This window comes from Uloborus diversus, unplaced genomic scaffold (assembly GCF_026930045.1).
Source record: "Uloborus diversus isolate 005 unplaced genomic scaffold, Udiv.v.3.1 scaffold_14, whole genome shotgun sequence".
NCBI classification, from domain to species: Eukaryota; Metazoa; Arthropoda; class Arachnida; order Araneae; family Uloboridae; genus Uloborus; species Uloborus diversus.
In genome coordinates this window covers 8,193,684-8,217,328 of record NW_026558098.1, presented here as the reverse complement: position 1 = coordinate 8,217,328, position 23,645 = coordinate 8,193,684, and the positions used below count along the sequence as shown (strand labels likewise).

General features: G+C 34.1%; 1 protein-coding gene across 1 annotated transcript; it reads left to right on the top strand.

The window, feature by feature from the left end:
- Positions 1–16,797: 16,797 nt before the first annotated feature.
- LOC129232908 (zinc finger protein 678-like) lies at positions 16,798–17,415 on the top strand. The gene has a single exon (XM_054867011.1). The coding sequence runs from the start codon at positions 16,798–16,800 to the stop codon at positions 17,413–17,415; it is 618 nt and encodes a 205-aa protein (XP_054722986.1).
- Positions 17,416–23,645: the final 6,230 nt, after the last annotated feature.

Below are 23,645 nucleotides of genomic sequence, written 5' to 3'. Positions count from 1 at the left end.
GCGGTCTTTGACGGTTCTACCTACTTTGGATGCTTTCTTTTGGTATTTCCGTTGCAGTAATGGTAGAACGAAATTATAGATTAGTATTTCAAACATGAACAGCCCAGAAAATATCAAAACCAGCTCGGTATCAATAATTCATTCATTATCCATGTACAAGCTTCAACAATTTAATGTTGGATGGTGCTTGAAACCAATCTGCATATGTTCTTTATACTATTCCATGGTTTACGTAGGATCTTTACCTAATTCGGTTCAACTAAGGTCTAACAAAGAACAAGAGTAAAAAATACTAATTTCGCAAATAAATTGCAAAATAATCATATTTGTGCTTAGTAGCGTATTTGGAATTTGTTTTTCAAAGGGATGGGGGATGGTCATGACGTTTCTTACATGCAAATAAGCTACCATACTAGGATTGCCAATATGTGCTAAAATTAAAGGTTGTAAACATTTTTCCCCCGCAAAACCACACGGAAATATAATTCAGCGGAATTCATACACTTTGGGAGGGTTGGAGTTTTAAGTTTGGAAAAAATGCAAATAAATATTAATTTATATTTGAATTGTTTTAAACTGCAAAAAAATGCTACGTTTTTTATATAAACAAGTGTCTTCATTTGAAATTTCATATTACCTTAATGCTCGAGTAATAGTACATCTGATGAAGCATCTTCGCAGACTAGCAATAGTTTTATATCTGTTAGCAGGTATGATGCAACTTTTGACACACATAAATTACTATTTAAAGGCATGATGAAATATTACTCCACAATATGAAGTTTTTTCTTCATCGTGAAATAAGTTGAAAAAAGCTGCATTCCCAATTAAAAAGCTAAGGTCGATAACTGCTATTGTAAACAATCGAAAAATATTGGAAGTTTGTAGCTACCATTAAGCATTTCAACCGTCATTGAAGAAGTGCTGTGAGATATGAATGGAAAATTATCGCTATAATAGCTTAAACTCTCTTAAACAGTATAGGGATAAGGTGAAACACTTTGTATCTCACGTGTAACCACATTGGACGATTAAGTGCTGTAAATGTATGTGAGATATTACTATTTTCGATATAGATAGCTTTATGTTACTTGATCAAGGTTGGTTTCACTTACAAATGTAATTCTTCTTGCTGCTGGGAGGGGGATTAAGAACAATATTTAGGAGAAAGTTTTGAATTAAATTTATGAATTAGAAAAATGTGAATCATTTAAGTTTTTAATTTTTAAACTACGTTTCGAAACGTGAAATGCATTTCGATTGCTTTTAAGCTGTGGATAAGAAGAACAAAATATGCAGCAAGATGCTGTAAAATGTAAACAAAAGATTTGTCTATTCTACAGTTGTAAGTACAAACAAGACGTTTATTTTTCAAAAAATTTCACGGCCTGCAAATAATTAAAAAACAAAACCTAACACGGATAGTGATCAAAAGGCACACGCCTACTTTTTTCTCTATAACGCAGTTTAATTGACGGTTTTGAAATAGTTTGTTCAATAACTTCACGTCCACCTACTTCCATTTTTAATGTTTTACATACCTTAAAATAATGACTGTAATGTAGTCAGTGGACCCATTCCCACCTCTCACGACGATTGTATCCCTCTAAATTAAAATTTTGATGCTCTCTAAGGAATACTCTCTCTAAAGCAACAAACTTAAATACATGTTCTCTCTACCTGCATCAGTGTGATATCATGTATAACATTTACGGCAAGTATTAGATCTTAAAAATTTGAACTAGAACTTAAATCTTGACAAATTTTAAATCTTTACAAGACATTAATATTACTGTCTAACTGTCATTTTTACCTACGAAAATAGAAATTTGACGTCAATATAAGAAAATAAAATATAGCCGACGTGCGTCTTTTTAGGCAAGTTACACTTATCCAATTTTACTCTATGGCATGGCACTAAATCACCATGGCAAGAGCGAGCAGACACATTTGGTAAAGTTTTTTTTATACTAAGCAAACTTTTTCTGCGAAATGTGCTTGCCTGAAAACATACAAAATAAAGTATCACTTGATACTTTCATTCTTAAAAACACCGCAAAAAATCTGTAAAACGGAGTGTTATCGTCTGTTAACAACACTGACTGAATTTATTTTCTGTACAGTGGACTATTTGTTTAGCTTTTGGACATTGAGGATGATTTTAAATTAATCTGAAAATATTGTAACCGTGTCCAAGAAGACTATTTTGTATATATTTGTGCCTGATATAGGGATTGACTTTTATTTTTTGGTAAGCTCACGACTCTTTCTAAGGAAACATTCAATGATTTATTTCTGAATAAAATGCATGTGATAAGTACTATTGCATTTTTTGATGTATTGGGGAAAACAAAACCTACAAAGGCGTCACAACGTTTTTCTTTCGAAGCATCACGTAAAAGGTTGTCCCACACGATGTGCAAAACACATTGTCTTTGCCATGAAGACAATTTACGTACCGGCCGTCTGATTCAACCTCAGACAACGTACCAGTGGACACTACAGAGCCCAAACAATATTCCTCACACTTTTTTGCTTTAAGTTGATGCTACCTTTTTGGCAAATGCTTGATTTTCTGTGTTATTTAAAGTATTTTGAAGATTTGAGCCAAGAAAGCGTTGTGAATGTATTTTTTTACGCTCATTTGGAAATAATTCATTCAATTGATTGTCCAAAAGATATGTTGCATTAAAAAGCACCCGGGCAACGCCGGGTAGTAAGCTAGTATGAACTAAAAAAAGAATAAAATATAAGTTTAAAACATAAGTGTTTAATCATCAATTTCCTGTTCTTTAATCTATGATGCAACAAAAAATAATTTTTGTTAAAACATTATGTAAAACTTATTTGAACAAATCATTATTATTATTATCATTATTATTATTTTGCACCTAAACATTGTACATTTGATAACATTCCTTTGAGTTATAAATGGAACTGAAATGAGTTGTCATGGTAGTGTTGTGAATTTCCTTTCATAACTCTACCAACTGTTACGTAAAAAAGTTTTTATGTCATAGTTATTTTTTAAAAGGTAGTTTTTAAATGAAGTTTTTGTAGAAAAATATTATCAAATACTCATTAATTAAACCTCATCAATTTCTTTATTTAAGCATCATGAATATTGCAGTAAATAGGAATTGATTCGATTACAGCCCTTTAGCTTTAGCATAGTTTTGGACAGTTTCGGACAGTTTTATACAGTTTTGTACGGTAAAAACCACCTGTCCTGTCCTAAACCAGTTTTGGACAGTCCAAAACCCAACCCTGTTCAAAAGTAATCCTAACCCAAAAAGTTTTCACATTGGTATGACAAATATTCACCTTGATATGAAACGCACCATTTTGTGACTTACACCGCTTTACACTCTTTTGCAGGAAAATATAGCGGCTAACAAAAGGTTTAAAATAATCTGTGTATATAGAATGTTTTTTCAAATTGTGTTTTTGTGCATCATATACCATCATAGCATAACATTTACTCTTTGTTCAGTAGAAAACAGATATTCCGTCTACTGCTAATTATACTGGTTTTACACTTTATCTTGAGGAACATAAAACTGATATTTCTCTCAGGTTTGAGGATTGCTACAGCTTCTTATAAACTTTCTAAATATTTAGTGTCGGTGTTTTCTCCTTTTAGGAGTCAAAATTTATTCACATATGAAATGTCTTTTGATTTTGTTAAGAAAATACATAATCTCAAACAGGGTTCGACGATAGATATCAGTTGATATGTATCGTGATATATATCTCGATATATATTCGATATTTATTTTTAAAATATGATATTTTGATTTTTTCGATATTTATTTTTTCAACTGCGGTATTTTCAATGTTAAAATTGTATTAATCATAGTAACATTGTTCATTTTATATTAAAAATAATCAAAAAGTTATGTACTATATTTTAATGATGTATTATTACATCATTAATATTACAAACTAATATAATGTTCCTTTTTTATTTTACATTAATAAAATTATGAGTAATGTAGCAGTTTTAATTCATATTAAAAGTTCCTATAATTAAATGTTAAATATTGGTCAGAGAAAAAGAAAATGTCTTATGACTGTGCACCGACCAATATATGTTTTTTATTTCCGAATCATATAACTCTGTAAAAGTAGCTAACAGAAGAAAAATGAGTGAAACAGCTAATGTTAAATTAACATTAAAATTGATAGAAAATGTAAAATGAAATGTTAGATATAAATAATGAAAGAAGCCTTAATTTTAAGTCTACATATTGTAATTATAATATATGAAAATAAAGAGTGATTTGAGGGTGCATTTACTATTTTGAAGACTTTAGTTTGTGCTTATTGAAAATATCGGATATATATCAAAATATCCGATATATATCAAAATATCCGATATTTTTTATATTTTCGAAAATATCATGATATTTTCGAACCCTGATCTCAATCCAAATAACTGTTTTATGGTTTCTGTGGATGTGAACTCCTTATTGGCCAACTTTCCGATCGAGAGTTCATTGCTGTGCCTTTGGAACAGACTTTCTGAATTTCATATAACTTTGAAGGAAATTGAAAATAAAACTGTTCTTTTGTTTTTAATGTTAAATTTTATTCTGTGTAAGCTGGTTTGGCTATTGGAAACCCACTTAGCCGCAATCTTTGGGATATCTACATGCATTACTTTGAGGTTAAGTTATTTCAAAAATTAAGTTTCAATTTTATATTCGCTATACTATGTTGATGACTGTTTTGCTTTTAATAACCAAAATCAGAAAAGTGTCGAAGAGGTTTTCTCAGTTTTAAACTCCAATGATCCTTGCATCCAATTTCCTTGCGAGAAAGAACAGGATAAATGCCTTCTCTTTCTTGTTGTTTACCTGTTTCTCGTTCTGAATCCGATTTTGAAACAACGGTTTACCGCAAACCATTTGCTGTTTCCTTACCTCATATAGATTACCGTCTCCCCCACCTAAATCAAAAATGTTCAGCTTTCAACTGGTTTGTTTATCGTGCTATGAATATTTGTTCTTCAACTGAGCTTCTTCATACGAAACTTAACTATCTAGACCAGGAGTTTCCATACTTTTTGACCAAAGGACCATAGTTCAAAGTTTCTCAAAACTCACAGGCCAACCAATCCTCTACACTCCATACTGATAGCTCATCATACAAACATCTGACGCAAGGACGGATCCAGAAATTTTTCAAGGGAGGGGCGATTGATTTTTAATACTTACTTTTTACTATGTATAATGATTTAAAAATACTGATGACAAGGGTTTGGTTAGGACCCTAACCTCCCTTCTCCCAACATCAATGAAACTCGTCTAAATTTGCGTTTTTTGAACTTCATTTTCGAAAAATTACAGATGGAGTGTCCCTCAAGGGAGAGGCGATTGCACCCATCGCCCCTCCCTTGTCCATGATCTGACTTTTTTTTTTTTTTTTTGATGAATCATCACTAGTTATTGTTCGTGGAAAAATACCGTTCATTACCTGTAAAAAAAAAACATTTTGTTTCACCTTATTAATCTTTTATTGACAAAGAAATTTTCTCAAATATCTTTATACCGCAGTGGAGAGTCAGGAGAAATAGGTGAGCGCTGCATTCTTGCCAAAATAAAATGTGACAAATTATTCCCGGCTTCAGTGGCGCACCCACGGGAGGAGCTAAGGGGCTTCAGCCCCTCCCAGAAGCATGAAGACGAATCCCCTTGACTAAAGAGAGCCTAAAATTGCGTTTTCTAGCCTTGAGTTTTAGAAATTTTCAGAGAGAGAGCACTCATTCTCCAATTCCCATCATAATTTCACCAAAGATAACTTTAATTTTTTTCTAAGACTTTAAATTCGAAACATTTTCGAGGGAGAGTATGAGCGAACAGAGATTTGAGGCGATATTAAGAGGTATGTCATGACTTTTCTCTCCTCAATGTATTATGTGCTTGAAAACTGTCCAATGCTTCATAAATCTTATTGGTTACTTTGATTTCTTTCCCGCAACTCATAGTATTTTTTATCTCATTTAATTTCAGACTGAATTCTGGCATACGAACAATCGCCAAAGAAAGTTATTTACAACTTGACATTTTCAGGGAATTTCAGTTCAGAGTTCTTGTTTGAAAATGAACTGATATCAACTCATTGGCTGCTCCAGCAAACTGAACAGGAGTTCGCACTGAAGATTCAAAATGCAACGAGCACAGAAATTGGATCTGGATGTTCTTTCGGTGAGCGATTGAAACGATGGAAAGTGCTGTGCTGTGTATTTCTCAAAGATTTGATGACTTTCTTTAACCATCCATTAACTAATTTCTTCTAAATATATTCTTCAAAGCCCATTCTGAAGTTTATTGTGCCTATAAATACATGAGTTTTTTTTTAAATAAAATACTACTCTAATCTTGTGGTTCTGGAAAAAAAAATCGCTTTTTAATCTCTTGATAATTGTAAAAACTGCTGACAGTCCATCTTTGCTCAAATCCATCAGCTTGTTTGTTTTATGAAGAAAACTTTTCATACTTTTCGGCAATGGAACGTCATTCCGAGATCCGGCGTAAATATAAACATTTATGCGAATACTGTTCGGAAGCCTTTACGTGGCCTTCTGATTTAAAGATGCATCAGAGGATCCATACCGGCAAGGAACCATATTCCTGTGAAGATTGCTTAAAGGGGTTTAGTAGCTCTTCAAGCTTAAAAGCACATCTGCGATCCCACACATATGCCTGTGAAGTGTGTTCTAAGCAATTTTCTAAACTGGCACGTCTAAAATAACACTTAAGAACCCATACTGGAGAAAAGGCATTTTCCTGCCAAGTGTGTTATAGGCCTTTTTCGAACATTTCAAGCCTGAAAGAACACTCGACAATCCATACTGGCGAAAAGCCATTTTCTTGTGAACTGTGTTCTAGGAAATTTTCTCACCGAAAAAGCTTTAAAAGGCACTTGAGTGTGCACACTGGCGAGAAGCCCTTTTCATGTGAAGTGTGCTCCAGAAAATTTCCTCATCTAACAAGTCTTAAAGGTCACTTGAAAACTCACGAAAAAATTGGCGAAAAGAAATTTTTCTGTGACCTGTGTTCTAAAGGGTTTTCTCAAGAAGCATCTCTGAAAAACCACCGGAGACGCCATGCTGAGGAAACGCCAGTTTCTTGTGAATTCTGTTCTAAGAAATTTGCCAAAAGAACCAACCTTATGATACACTTGAGAATTCATACTGGCGAAAAGCCATATTCCTGTGAAGTGTGTTCTAAAAAATTTCCTGTACGTTCAGCCCTGAAAGGACACTTAAGAACCCACTCTGGTGAACAGCCATTTTCTTGTGAAATGTGTCTTAAGAAATTTTCTCTAAAAGGACACCTGAAAAGGCACTTAAGAATTCATACTGGCGAAAAGCCATACTCCTGTGAAGTGTGTTCTAAAAAATTGACCCGTCCTGAGGGCCTGAAACGACACTTAAGAACCCATACTGGTGAAAAGCCTTTTCACCAGGAAAATGTGTCTTAAGATATTTTCTCTACAAGGACACCTGAAAAGGCACTTGAGCATTCATACTGGCGAAAAGCCATACAGCTGTGAAGTGTGTTCTAAAGAATTTTCTCGTCCTGAGGGCCTGAAACGACACTTAAGAACCCATATTGGCGAAAGCAATATACCCATGAAATTTGTTCTGAAGAATTTATGAAGTAAAAAGCCTGAAAAGACACTTATGGTTAATGCATTCTGATGAAAAACTATAGTGCTGTGAAGTTTGATCGAAGAATTTTTATCATCTAGAAATTCCTGAGTCACAACTGGAGAATCTATATTGTCGCAAAACCAGATTTATGTGTGCTAAGAAATTTTCTCATTTGGCAAATTGGGAAGAAAACTTGAGAATCCTTTCTGATAAAAAAAAAAAAAAAGAAAAACCTATTACTGTGAAGATTGTTCGAGCGAATTTTCGGAATGAGAAAAAATGCTTAAGAGTTCACTCTGGTTAATAACCGTATTCCATCGAAGTTTTTTTAGGAGTACACTAAATTCGCTGCTTGAAAACACACTTGAGGTTCCACCCTGGGGTGAAATTTTGAGGAAGATTTCTGTCACTAAGCTGAAACATTACTCGGGATTTTATTGTTTGATTTTATCAGGGTCCCCACATGTCCATTGCTAATGACACCAGGGCGCGTAGTCTCGTACGTATCCCCAAAAAATGAAGACAGGAAAAGAAGAATATGGTTATATTTTAGCATCAATACAGATTGAGATGCCACGAAAACACACATAAGCTTAGGTTTAGCCATGTTTTGATTATTTTACCCCTGGCATGATGCCAGTTGCGCAATCAAGTTCATACAAGCGAAGGAGATATGTTTTGTCAGGCATGTAGGAAACTTCCAGCTCGGTCTTTTTGGACACTCAACCAGGAGCTTTTCTGGCAGCAGAAAGTAAATTTGACCTACTGTCTGACCACGGATTGTAAGGAAAGACAAACATCCGTTTTACCGCCGGAAATGGACGAATCTATTATTTTTTAGCGATGTTAGCTTCTGCAGAAGCAGAGTCTCATTCAAATGAGGCGAATACGCGCATCAAATATTTACTTTTCCCCCTTATTCACATAGATTCGTCTTATCTGGACGTTTGAAAATTCCATGCAATCCGTGGTTGGACTATAGTTTTCATATTATGGAATGGGCCTGGGCAGATAATTTACCAGGAGCCTGAACTCACGGTGTCCCTGTTTCCACGATGCAAGCATGCTTGTATGTACGTTGCAAAGCGGAAGGAAATAATGCGTACTGATGCATATCCGTCTGAGGGCATACAGCCAGTTTTATTAGTTGTAATAAATAAAACTTATTATATCAGGTTGTGTGCATGTCTACTATGTACTAAATCATTTATTACTAGGAAAACGTAAACGCTTGCTGCTGTATGGGAAATTGAAAAGCTAACGACCAAACGACACGAACTTGAAGGTCACGGATTTGGACAAAATTCTAGATATAGGTCTATTTCCTTAAGATATGAGTCCGGGTAAAGCAGTTTTAATGCATAGGCCCTATTTTGGCTGCAACGAGGGTCCAAATTTTCCAGTTTGGCCCCAGAAATTCTATGGTGTTTCCGTTGGAATTTCAGACTTTGATATTATGTTTGATGTCTCAATACATTTGGCATATTTTGTTAGTGCAACGAGTTGAAGGCAGAACACCTATTTATTTATGGGCATAATTTGAGTTACTTGACTAATTGCAACAATCTTGTTTTTTTTTTTTTTTAATGGGCTATGAGATATAAATTAGAGATTTTTCTCCTTTTCCACTTTTTGCTCATCATTGTGGAATATCTTTGATAGCAAACGATAAATATGTAAGTAAATGTTTTCATTAGCAAACGATAAATACTTATTACTAGCGGAGAATTAAGGTAAAAGAAAAATAATTAGTTTCATTTGAAAACGATAAATGTCCTGTAACTACGTTATTTTGACATTCAAGTTATTGACATTAAAAGCAGTGTCCAATTTAAATTTGAGAACCACTTGTTAAAAATTAGTGTTCAACATAATTAATTCACAGGTAAATGCATGCGAATTGATCATACTGTAATACAATAGCAAAAAAAAAGAGTAAAAATGGTAATCCTAAGAGAAACTCCATTGCAATTCTGGGTCCAAATTATCAACTTTGTACCCCCGCTGCTGCCGAACTAGAACCTATGCAGTCAAACCGCTTTACCTGGGCTCATATCTAGTGGAAATTGACCTATATCTAGGATTTTGTCTAAATCCGTGACCCTCAAAGTCGTGCCGTTTGGTAGTAAGAAGAAAATCAGCAATCGTAATAAGTAGGGGGAGATCGGGTCTCGTTAATATCGAGTTACGTTGACACAATGGCGTTAATTCTTGAGTGCGTCCAGAACAGAGTCTTGTGAGGAAGTAACAGACGTAGGCTTATTTGACCTACGTACGTGGGAGAACTTGTCTTCTGTTTTTGCTTAAGAATTAATGTAAAGAACGTGTTTTTGTGCACGCGAAAATAAATTTTTATGGTTACCTTTCAACTGTCGTATAGAGTGTTTAAGTAATTACATAATATTAAGTAACATGCGGCTTTGTTCCTGGACTAGGGGCATGATTTTACCTAAGAGAAATGGTTTAAGTCAACTGATACATTGCGCTTGGGTCAAGTTATATGTGTAATTAACTCATAAATTTTTAAGTGTTTTTTCTTCATCCAGAAATGCTTAGAAATCGGAAAAAAAGAGAGAAAAAACTCAAAGAAAAGATATTCTTCTTCGAAACAATTGAAAGAGCATATTTTAAAGAAAATATCCATGCCTATTTTTTTATTAGTTGTAAACTAGATTTACGTTAATCATCTAACCCGTATTTTAACGCTTCAAACATTTTATGAGACTCTTTTTTTTTTTTTTTAATCTTTTCTTAAAAACTTTTCACTTCTTATTACATTCACGTAACAGATTCTGGCTCAAGTGGATACATTTCAAAGACAAGTTTTCCTGTGAAAAAAAATTATGTCAAAAAAAGTTTTGTTAATAGTATTACATGAACTATTATATTAGTACGTAACATTAATAAAAAAAAAACTTAAAAAAATCCAAATGTAAAAAGTTTATCAACTGTACCTGGTCTCCTCTACACAAAATCAGAATGGAAATAATGGATAAAATAAATAAATAAATTTCCACATTAATTGTTGGATATTGACCCTAATAACCTATACTTATTGAAACTACTCAACTGATGCATTTTCATGTAAGTTTGTATGAGCTTCCGAAAATTCAGTCTTTAGAAAATTTTATTTGATCCCACTAACACCCCTGATTTTCAAATGAGAAACATTTATAATATTTACACTAAAGACCAATGTTGTACCAAATGATAGTAGATGAAAAAAAAAAATTGTCTTTACAGTATAATACTGGTAGCCGCGGTCTCAGTTAAAAACTTTAAAATTACAATAATAAACTAAAATTAGCAATAATATGATGTATTATAAAGGAATTATACTGTGAAATCAACTGGTAATCTAGCAGCAATATACTGTATTGTAAAAGAATTTTACTGTGAAACTAACAATGTATGATAAATTATAAAATTAGCAGTAGTTTACTGTCTTACAAAGGAACTGTCCTGTAAAATTAACAGTCATCAACCTTCAGATTAGCATTTTTTCTTCTTTTTTTGGTGAAGCTGAGATAATGTTACTTTTTTTTCCTACCTTTTTTAATGTGATGAGCTGTAATGATTTTTAATGAGTCTTGAAGCTGCTTCATTTGAGAAATACAATAAAATCCCGTTATAACGAAATATCCATTGCTAAGAAATAAATTTTCAATCCCGAATTCATTGCTTGAACTCACTACCTTCTGAAGGGGATTTTTTGATCAAAAACACCTTCTGAAAGTGGTTTTTTGATCATAAATTTCTTCTGAATGTAATTTTTTTGGTCAAAAATACCTATTAAAAAAAAAAAAAATCAAATCAGCTCTTATTTGCACAAACTACTGTACTAGAATTTGCGTTTATGTTTAAACCAATGGCTCTGAGGGGTGTTTTCACTCCCCCCCCCTTCCCTTCGCTGCGCTACTGCTTGAATTCCATTACAACGAAATTACCGCTTCAGCGAAAAAAACTTGAATTGCATTGAAGCTTGTAACAACATTTCACTACACTACTGACCATATACAAAGGGTTTATATGATTGTGAAAGCATCAACTCGATGATTTTTTGTGACCTTTGATCTTGAATATCTTAGGACGCGGACACGAGATTTTATGAGACATTTAGAGAGGTAAAATAAAGGTACACGTTCAGGGCCTGATTACCCAAAAGGGTCGGGAAGCTTAAGCTTCCCCTCAGAATTTTTAGGGGGCCCAAACATCACTGTAAAACTGTGCATAACAATTCTAGTTTCTGCTTTTAACTGCATTTTTACTTTCTTCTATATCTAATATATAGAAGAAAGTATTGGATTCGTGCAAATTTTCGAATTTTGACGGATTCGAACATTTTGAGGTGTGCCGAGTTCATTTCGATTATTTTTGGAAAATGCCTGTCTGTCTGTGTGTGTATGTATGTGTGTCACGTCTGTGTGTGACCAGTTTTTTGTGGCCGCTCTACAGCAAAAACTACCGCATGAAATCGAACGAAATTTGGTACACATATGTGCCCGTATGTGAACTTGTGCCCATTGGTTTTTGGCGCGAATTCCTCCAAGGGGGGTGGAGCAATGGGACGTTTTTTGAGTTACGCGTGCTTGCTATTCCTCAGGAAGTAACTGGCGGAATCAAACAAAATTTGGTCCATATGTTGCCATTAACAGGAACAGGTGCTGATTCAATTTTGGTGTCAATAACTCAAACGGGGGTTGAGCTATAGAACGTTTTTTTGTCGTCAATTGTGACTGCTGTATCTCAAGAAATAATGAACGGAATGAAAGACAAATTTATCGGCAAGTAGCCCTTAGTGGGTATAAGAGCTGATTTCATTTTGGTGTCAACAGCTAAAAAGGGGGTAGCGCAATCGCCCGTTCTTTTTTTCTATTGTGAGTACCCTATCTCAAGAAGTAATGCTACGTCCTGGTTGAAATTTGGAATATATGTGAATCCATACGTAAACAGGCTTTGGTTCAATTTTGACGCCAATCGCTCCAAGAGGTGTTGATTTTTTTTTTTTTTTTGCGAATAAAAATAGCTTTATTAATGCAACAATAAGAAAGATAAATCGTAATAGATTGTCGTCTGCGTATTTCTCGTGATTTTAATTGTATGGAAATGATCGGAAATATTATCTCAATGATTTAAAATGTTTAACTGTTGCCATCTTATATTTGTTAACAAATAAAATATTTGTAATTAATTCAAGCAAGGCTTTTAAAATAACTTTCAATTTTCGCTCTTTGCTTTGCTTTTGCAATAATTCAGACATTGGGATGGTCGTCAAGTTTTTGCATGTGTAATTTTGTTTTTGTTGGGAATATTGCTTCCTCGTCAAGCATGGGGAGGGATCAGAAAAAAAGAAAAACGAAAAATATAGAAGAAAGTTTCGTGATGGCCACAACATACTAGTTTACTTTCTTCTATATCTAATATATAGAAGAAAGTATTGGATTCGTGCAAATTTTCGAATTTCGAATTTTGACGGATTCGAACGTTTTGAGGTGTGCTGAGTCCATTTCGACTATTTTTGGAAAATGTCTGTCTGTCTGTGTGTGTGTATGTATGTGTGTGTGTGTGTGTATGTATGTGTGTGTGTATGTGTGTGTGTGTGTCACGTCTGTGTGTGACCAGTTTTTTGTGGCCACTCTACAGCAAAAACTATCGCATGAAATTGAACGAAATTTGGCACACATATGTGACCCTATGTGAACTTGTGCCCATTGGTTTTTGGCGCGAATTCCTCCAAGGGGGGTGGAGCAATGGGACGTTTTTTGAGTTATGCGTGATTGCTATTCCTCAGGAAGTAACTGGCGGAACCAAACAAAATTTGGTCCATATGTTGCCCCTAATTGGAGCAGGTGCTGATTCAATTTTGGTGCCAATAGCTCAAACGGGGGTTGAGTTATAGAACGTTTTTTGTCGTGAATTGTGACTGTTGTATCTCAAGAAATAACGAACGGAATCAAACAAAAATTTTTGGACAAGTAGCCCTTAGTGGGTATAAGAGCTGATTTTATTTTGGTGTCAACAGCTAAAAAGGGGGTAGCGCAATCGCCCGTTCTTTTTTTCCATTGTGAGTGCCGTATCTCAAGAAGTAATGCTACGTTCTGTTTGAAATTTGGAATATATGTGAATCCATACGTAAACAGGCTTTGGTTCAATTTTGGATCCAATCGCTCCAAGAGGTGTTGATTTTTTTTTTTTTTTTTTTTTTTTGCGAATAAAAATAGTTTTATTAATGCAACAATAAGAAAGATAAATCGTAATAGATTGTCGTCTGCGTATTTCTCGTGATTTTAATTGTATGGAAATGATCGGAAATATTATCTCAATGAATTAAAATTTTTAACTGTTGCCATCTTATGTTTTTTAATAAATAAAATATTTGTAATTAATTCAAGTAAGGCTTTTAAAGTAACTTTCAATTTTCGCTCTTTGCTTTGCTTTTACAATAATTCAGACATTGGGATGGTCGTCAAGTTTTTGCATGTGTCATTTTGTTTTTGTTAGGAATATTGCTTCCTCGTCAAGCATGGGGAGGGATCAGAAAAAGGAAAAATATAGAAGAAAGTTTCGTAATGGCCACAACATACTAGTTAAAGAGATTGCAAACATTTGAACTTAATAAACAAAAATGTTTGAAAGAATTAAATTATTCAAAACGAGGACACATTTGATTAAAATGTAGCTACAAGCTAGAATTTCAACTTGGTTCGATTTGATTCAACTCTGTTAAAATATACTTTTATGGCATTTAATTTCCTTTGTGAAGTGTCAAATATGCTTCAAAATGTTACTACCCAAATTTGCGGAGCATTCAAATGCGACAATGTAATAAACAAAATTTCTGTCAGTCCGTAACGTTGAATAAACTTAACTCTGAATTCTGCTGGGCTACTTAGCATTAATCAGTGTTGTATCAATGTGCATAGAATGTTTAGAGAAATTTCCCCAAACAAAAAGTGGGGGGCCTCCAAAATGAGGCCAAGCTTCCCTTAATTTTAGAGGTTAATCGGGCCCTGTACACGTTTACAGCTTCTTATCTCTCATTCCGATGTCAGACCCCTAATATGAGTGGACTAAAAGACATTTCCCAAACTTCAAGTTTAGTACGTCACAGGAGAATTCACATTGTCATTAAAAGCGCGATGCGATTGAATGTTCTCTCAATGAGAAGCCTGCTGAGACCAGCAGTTTATTGAAGCTATAGTCAGAGCTACCAACTTTTGAAAATCCAAAATCGTAGCAGCATTTCGTGGGGGGGGGGGGAATGCGTGGCCGCTGCCGCCGATTTAAACTGATGAATTTTCAACAGTATAAAGAACAAAAACAATCATACTTAACAACTTTCAAGTATGATACAGAAAATATTAATACGGAATTTTAAAAAAATTACATTCTTCATGGAATTTTTTTCAGTCTTTACGCTTTTTTGCCGAAGATTCAATGACTAGATCAACGTCGCGATCTAAAAACCGGTCCATCTTTACATCATGCAACTTTCGAAGATCGAAGCTTGTTGCACAAAAACCCTCAGCATACGTGTAAAGTTTGACTTTTCTGAACTTTTACCGGTTTAGTTTTCATGCTGGTTTTTTTCTCTCTATTTTTGTGTGTGTGTTTTTGGGATTATAAATTAAAAAATCCAAAAATCGTAGTTTTTGGACCCGCTTTCGTAGCGACGTAGTTTAAATCTTTAATTCGTAGAAACGACGATTTTTTCGTAGCAGTTGGCAGCTCCGGCTATAGTCATGTAGCCGATGGGTTATTTTAAAGTAGGGTGGCCGTAAACGAGTTCAACTGTACGCTCCTTTTTCTTTTTCTTTTTTTACATTTAATAGAAAGGCTTCATGCGGTCGGAGTAGAATACCAGTTACTTTAGGAAAATGCTCTAAAATTGTTGAACTCTAAACTTTTATTTGCGTTTTTCATCCGTTTTATTGTTTTTTGAATTGAAATCTAACAAAAGCAAAAATCACAAGGGTCCAACTTTTAGAAAAATGACTCTTAATCACGTTACATAAACAATAATAGATATTACTAATTAAAATTTAAATGATTACCTTTTTATGGGTCATTAACAGTAGCTAGTTGACGAAGTTTATATGTTATGCTGGGAAAGATGAAACATAAGAAAAATATTAATTCGGGCTTTCCCGGGTTAATAAGGAACGCCATTCGATGCTTATAATTATTTGTACCACATGGGTTATGAAATATTCTTAATTTAGATTCTTTTTTTGTAGGAATATTCTGGGCTACATGATGTCGAATCCTAACCAATATGATGTCAGACATTTAATTATGTATCAAAGTGCACCTTCATTTGCATTTCCATCCAAGGAATTATATTGATGGAAATTTTTGAATTAATGCAACCCAACTGAAGTTTTCCTAATTTTTTCAGTTTAAGAAATGAGGTAACAGTATTGAAAGTAATGCTCTGCACTGGTATACAAGGATATATAAAGGATGTGACTTAGTTCAGGATCACTTTTCGTTACGGCCTTAATGATTGTGAATAATTTTCGCGTGACTCATTGCGTGCGTTCAAACTTATGAAGCAGAAGTTCATATTTTCCCAGAGAAAAGGCTATTTTGGAATCAAACTTGTTCATTGTGCTCCTAGGTGGAATATGTGTTTTCCAGTTAAATGGTCAAAATTAGATAAAATGAAAAGGCCATCAACAGGTTCTGAACAATAACTATTTCAGTGGTGCTCTATGTATTTTATTTTGGTTCTCTTTATTCAAAATTATTGTGCATATTTAAGAAAATTAACAAGCACACTGGTTGTCCTCTTGTCCCAAACATTGACTTTTATTTTCTCTGCCTAAAAAATCGGATTTATGTGGACAGACGTTGCTAGTCAAGCAAATTATATTCCTATCGGTATTTAGTGCTGCTAATCAAAAGACGAATTTGTTATTTGGTTAGGAAACCTCTCATGTCGTCAGTAAAACAAACATGATAGAGCTCATCATCTATGCCATGACTTAGGGAAAAGCCTACTTTGTGTGAATGCTTTTCTAAAATATTTTTGGATGTTTCGAACCTCAAAAGGCATCTGAACATTTATAATAGCGAAAATCCATATTCGGATCAATATTGTTCAAGCATCTCTACAGTTTCATAATCGGGGAAACATGAATATTCATACTAGCAAAAAATCTTATTCATGTGAACGTTGTTCAAAGACTTTTTTCAAATTTTATGACCTGAAAACCCATGTAAGAGTTCACACAGGTGAAAAATCATATTCTTGTGTCACTTGTTCCAAGACATTTTCTACACTTTCAAACCTGAAACTCCATGCAACAGTTCACACTGGTGAAAAACCGTTTTCATGTGACATTTGTTCAAAGGTATTTACCCGTTCTTCAAACTTAAAAATACACAAAAGAGTCCACACCGGCGAAAAACCTTATTCATGTGAATATTGCTCGAAAGCATTTTCTCAAATTTCAAGCTTAGACCAACACAAGAGACTCCACACCGGCGAAAAACCTTATTCGTGTGAATATTGCTTCAAGGTATTTCTTGGAGCTTCATCCTTAAAGTTACACCAGAGGCTGCACACCGGCGAAAAACCCTATTCATGTGAATGCTGCTCAAAGACATTTTCTCAATCTTCAAACTTAAAAATACACAAAAGAGTCCACACCGGCGAAAAACCTTATTCGTGTGAATATTGCTCGAAGGCATTTTCTCAAACTTCAATCTTAAAGCGACACAAGAGACTCCACACCGGCGGAAAACCTTAATCGTGTGAATATTGCTCGAAGGCATTTTCTCTAACTTCAACCTTAGAGCAACACAAGAGACTCCACACCGGCGAAAATCCTTATTCGTGTGAATACTGCTTCAAGGTATTTCTCGGAGTTACATCCTTAAAGTTATACTAGAGACTCTACACCGGCGAAAAACTCTATTCATGTGAATGCTGCTCAAAGACATTTTCTCAGTCTTCAAACTTAAGGGCATACGAAAGAGTCCACACCGGCGAAAAACCTTATTCGTGTGAATATTGCTCGAAGGCATTTTCTGACGCTGCAAGCTTAAAGAAACAACTGTACCAACACGAGCGAAAAAGGACTTCGCTGAGAGGCGTTGAAAATGAACCCAAGAACAATGATGAGGGATTAAACTTAAAGTCACGGATAAATATTCTATACAGGAACAGGAAAATTCAATAAATATTCTAGACGAACAGGAATTCCTTGAAGGCTCCGCAGTAATAATTAACGCTAGAAGTTCGGAATTTTTATCTCATGTCAAGTCGGCTATTTTTATTCCTTTCACCAGTCGATCCTGTCCTCGAGCACGACTGGCCAATCACAGGTGAAGTCTGTTATGCAGAGATCAGCATGGTTCGCGAGTGGAAAACTTTCTATTTCATCCGAATGCGCTGCAAAGATTTAAATTTTAATCTTTTAAGTTCTTGCTTATCTCTGTAACTGAAATAAAGGTATTGTTCATAATCAGATTGTGTTTGTAATTATATGGAACCGATGACATATTCAAAGACAAAAGGGATTTCTGCACCATCGTGCCTGGATGCAAGCCTGTATTAAAATGAGAATAATCGCCATGGAAGTGCCTTCTTATTGGAAGGAAATTTAAGGCGGGGGGAGGGGGATACACATACTAGAATTTTGCCAAGTACATGCTTAGTAGTAACGGATAAAATGTAAGTAACCGAGTAATGTTAAGTGTCTGCGAAGAAGTAGGGACAAAATTGGGTGTGAAAATAGGAACTTGTGCTAGCAACTTGGCCTAAAGTTTTGTGGCTAGAATTCCAGTCCTAATTAACTTTGAAGCTCGAAAAAATTTCATGTTGAGCAGAAAAATCTACATTTTCGACTGGTATCAAAGTTTTGAATGTGTGAATATGTTTTCATCGCTAAGTGAAAGCAATAGCCAAACGCGTTTGTGTTGACGTACGCGCTTAAGTCTTTTAAATTAAAGATTTCGAAATACTAGGGAAAGAAAGAGGAGAGGGGCCCGACAAAACTTTAACCACAAAGGTATAATTGTTTCAGATAAGGATGGCTTCCCAAAGATGGAAGAACAATCATGAATAATATTGGCAAAATAAAATTCGAAATTATATAGTTGCAATCGTAATTCCTGAATCTAAATACATTTCAATTGAAGGGCATGAATTGCACACTCCTTTTGAGAATTTTTAGTCCTCGGTTAAACACTTAAAACTTCGGACTCTGGTTCCTTTATTAAGAATTTTTGTATGTTGCTCCGGATTGTTTTAAGATTGTTTAAAACTAAACCATAAGCAAGTCACACGTGGTTTTTTCCCTAACTTAAAATTTATTAAACATGTTTACAAGGCTAATAAATGGACTTTCTCATTTAGACTATGATTCCAAACTTAGAAGGCTAAAAATGTAGTCTTGAGCAATGAAGGGACCGAGGGGACATGATTCAGTGGTTTAAATTTATTAAAATGAAAGATGTTACTGGGCTGAAGTTTAGCACTGAAAACAGGACAAGGGGTCATTGTTTTAAGCTACTTAAATCTTAGGCTAACATGGATATTAGGAAAAATTATTATTTTAGCAGGGTAGTGGAGCTTTGGAACAGCTTACCGGAAGAAGCGGTAATGAGCAAGGGAGTAGATAGTTTTAAGAGGACCATTGATCTTCACTGGGGATTGTAAATTGACTAGGACCAGTCTAGCTGGGCTCAGAGTCTGTTGCTGGTCGTCACTTTTGTATTTGTATTAGTTTAACCTCACAGCTTGTTTCTTTCATGTAACTTTTAAAGAAATAAAGAGAGCATTTTAAAAATGTCATTTATTGTGCAGCATAGTCAACATTGATACATAGAAAGTTACTACATATTGTAAGTTACACTTAACAAATTTTGAATGCATCTCAAAATATCAGGAATGAAACACATGTGTTATTTAACATTTCAAGGAACAAAGCTTAAAAAAAGTCTCACATTTTGAAAGCGAATCTCCTGTTGGAGATCTACGTCAGGCAGATGAAATTTGTTCCAAGGGGAACTAATAATGCGTTTTTAAAGTCAGAACAAACAACGTAAGTAGAAGCACAAATTTGTAAATTACAGCAGACACGTGTTTCGGCGTTACAGGGAACGCCTTTTTCAATGCAAAAAATAATGAGCTTATGGATGAAAAGACATCCGACAAAAGGATTGTCGGATTTGTCGGATGTCTTTTCATCCATAAGCTCATTATTTTTTGCATTGAAAAAGGCGTTCCCTGTAACGCCGAAACACGTGTCTGCTGTAATTTACAAATTTGTGCTTCTACTTACGTTGTTTGTTCTGACTTTACTATTCAGCACAAAGGTATTTATTTATCTTATTAATGCGTTTTTAATCTGTTTCTTTTCAATTGAGGATTCAAATCTTTTCGAATCAAATAAGATTGCGAAGCAATCTTAGGGGGTTAGTGAGCGTCAGCGAGCCGGTGTGGGGGAGGGAGCCCCTTAGTATTAAAAAAAGGGGGGCAACATTAAAGAAATTGCGAAAGAATTTTTGTGACGGGCCTTGGTCCAGGATACCCGATAGCACCTACAGCCTTGAAATTGTGTATAAAATTGTTTCGAGTCACGGGCGGAGTTTGCACCTGGAGTTTTTTTTTTTTTTTTAAATTTCTAATTGGTTTTTCTGTAATTAATATTTTAAGCTAAAATTTCACATACATTGCCTATTGAAGGGATGAAAATTTTCCCACACCCCGTGTACATCCCGTGTTATTCGAAATAAAATTTATTCTGCGTCAGATTTAGCTTGTTCTAATTTTCTCAATTAATTTAAACTAGAAGTATAAGATATTCTAATTTAGCGAAATTCCTAAGTTCAACTCAATTTAATCCCTGAGCTAAAGAGTAAAAAAAAAAATACTAGCGACCACAAGTTTGAAAGGATTCATTCAAACATTCCAGAGTCAGACTCTGGAATTGAATTGTGATCTGAACTGCACAGGTTATCTATTTTTAGGCTAAGAGATTCTTCACTTATAAATATTTGCTCTTTTCCACCATACTAGTAAACTCATGCTCTCATCTTATGATGAACAATCCTATAATATTTTCAGCTGAACACTGTCTAAATGTCTAATTTAAAATGCTTCTCTCCATAAAGAAAAGGTAAACCTTTAGTAGGTTGGATTCTTTCAGACTATTTCCTTGCATCATTAGATTTAAAATCTCCAAGGTAGAAAGATCCACCAACATTTTTTAAGACTTCAAATGAGTCGGTTCACAATTAATTTTTGATATTGATTTTACTTTTTCAATAAAAAAAGTATAAACTATATGCTACATATGCATGTATATCAATTTTACACATTTTATTTCGTATTTAGATAAAAAATTATCAGTTATGGGTCATTTTCCAGAAAACGTAATTTTTGAACGCTAATATATTTCAATTTCGAAACGTTTTCTTTTTATTATTTTTTTTTTATTCTTACATCAAAGTGTTGCCCATTAAAAGTAACCATAAACAATGGCCCAGCTAAGTTCCAATTATTTTACTCATAAATGAAAAAAATAAAAAATGCCTTGTTCACGGAAATAAAAAAAAAAAGAAAAAAACTGTTAAGATTTAAATATCGAGGCCAATTTAATATCAAAGTAGTAATTTTGTTAGTTTTGCAAACAATCAGCTATTTTAATGATTAGTGGGAATGTAATATTAAGCTCTTTTAATTAAAGTACGGCTTTATTAGTAGTTTCAGTTGTACGTTAAAAATAGTATTTAGCAAATTTGATGATATACTGACAATTTGTAATTTTGGTAGAATGTCTCTATTATTGATTTATTTCCCCTCCATCACTTATTTTCACCTCAGAAATAATGACATTGATTAGGTCTGTCACGGAGGTGAGATTCACGAAGGTGAGGAATTTTCTTTTAATATAGGCCTAATAGATACATTTTTCAGGGTTTTTTTTCTTCGTTGCTACAATCTGCACATGTTAAGTATATGAAAACATGTTCCCTTCTTTTTTTTGTATTAATTTACATCCCTGAAATTCAAGTTCATGGAGGTGAGAAGTTAGAATAACCACACTAAGTTTTTAAAGAAAAATGTATCTTTCTGTGTTTCGACAAAAATCTCACAACCTCAACTGTGGCTGAAAATAAACAAGGGGGCTCCCTTGCATCATGGAAAAAAAAATTTGATGTCATTACGGCCACGTGTTAATGAGGAATGGCATTTTGTGTTTAGGTAACGGAGGTGAGAGTTTATTGCGTGACATGACTCCTTGTCCTACTAAAACGAACTAAAACACAATATTAAAAAATTAAACATACTTAAAACAATTAGTATTTGAGGCACTTGTGAAAGGAATAATAAATAAATAAGTATATACTATTAATTAAACAAGTTATTAAGCAACATAAACAATCACACCAGGTGTGTGACAAGCCACGGAGGTGAGAATTCACATGTTGTGAACCAAAAATATACTAAAATAAAAATTATTATTAAAAAATTGTTGGCAGGTTTAAATAGATACATTTTTGGTGAAATTGAAACTCATTGTTTAATGAATTGTTCCTTAAAGTTTTTACTGTAAAAGCCGTGTAACAGAAAAGTTACACTTTTTGAAGAACCCTTATTCACGTTTTACTTTTTTTCCAAAATACCCCGTTTTGGGGTATTTTCCCAGGCTTAGGGTGAATACCCAAAACATATTTATCCACCCGATTGACATCACTGATGTCAATACAATAGTTAGTTGGGGTTTACATGTTATGCTAGGAGAGATGAACTATAAGAAAACAAATTAATTCATATTTTCCTGGGTTAATTCAATGCTTATAATTTGTACTTCATGTGTTATAAAATATTTCTTAATGTAGATTCTTTTTGTAGGAATATTCAAGGCTATATGATGTCGAATCCTAACAAGCATGATGTCACACATTTAATTATGTATCAAAGTGCACCTTCATTTGCATTTCCATCCAAGGAATTATACTGATGGAAATTTTTGAATAAATGCAACCCAACTGAAGTTTTCTTAAATTTTTTAGTTTAAGAAATGAAGTGATAAAAATGAAACTAATGCTCTGCACTGTACACAAGAACATAGGAAGGATACGACTTGGTCAGGTTCGCGTGACTCATTTCGTGCGTTTAAAATTATGAATCAGAAGTTAATATTTTGCCAGAGAAAATGCATCCATTTAAATATTTTTGAGCCTAACTAGTCCATTGTGTTCCTAAGTGAAGTATGTGTTTTTCAGCGAAACGTTCAAAAGGAGATAAAGTGAAAATGGCATCAGCAGCTCCTTTTCTTAACAATAACTATTTCAGTGGTGCTCTATGAATTTCATTTTTATTCTTATCATTCAAAAATTTCGTGGTATATGGAAGAAATTAACTCGCAGGTTGTCCTGTTGTCCCAAACATTGACTTTTATTCTCTATGCCTAGAAAATCGGGTTGAAGTGAACAGATGTTACTAGCCGAGCAAACTATAATACCTGTCGGAATTTAGGGCTGCTAATCAAAAGACGAAGCAGTTATTTGGTTTAAAAACCTCTCATATCGTCAGTAAAACAAACATGGTAGAGCTCATCATCCAGGCCATGACTTAGGGAAAAAACAACCTTTGTGTGAATGCTCTTTTAAAATACTTTCGGAAGTTTTGAACCTCGAAAGGCATCTGAACATTTATAAAAGCGAAAATCCATATTCGGATCAATATTGTTCAAGCATCCCTACAGCTTTATAATCGGGGAAGTATGGATGCTCATACTAGCAAAAAATCTTATTCATGTGAACGTTGTTCAAAGACTTTTGTCAAATTTTCAAACCTGAAAACCCATGTAAAAGTTCACACTGGTGAAAAACCATATTCTTGTGACAGCTGTTCAAAGGCATTTTCTACGCTTTCAAGCCTGAAACTCCATGTAACAGTTCACACTGTTGAAAAACCATATTCTTGTGACAGTTGTTCAAAGGCATTTTCTAACGCTAAAGCTTT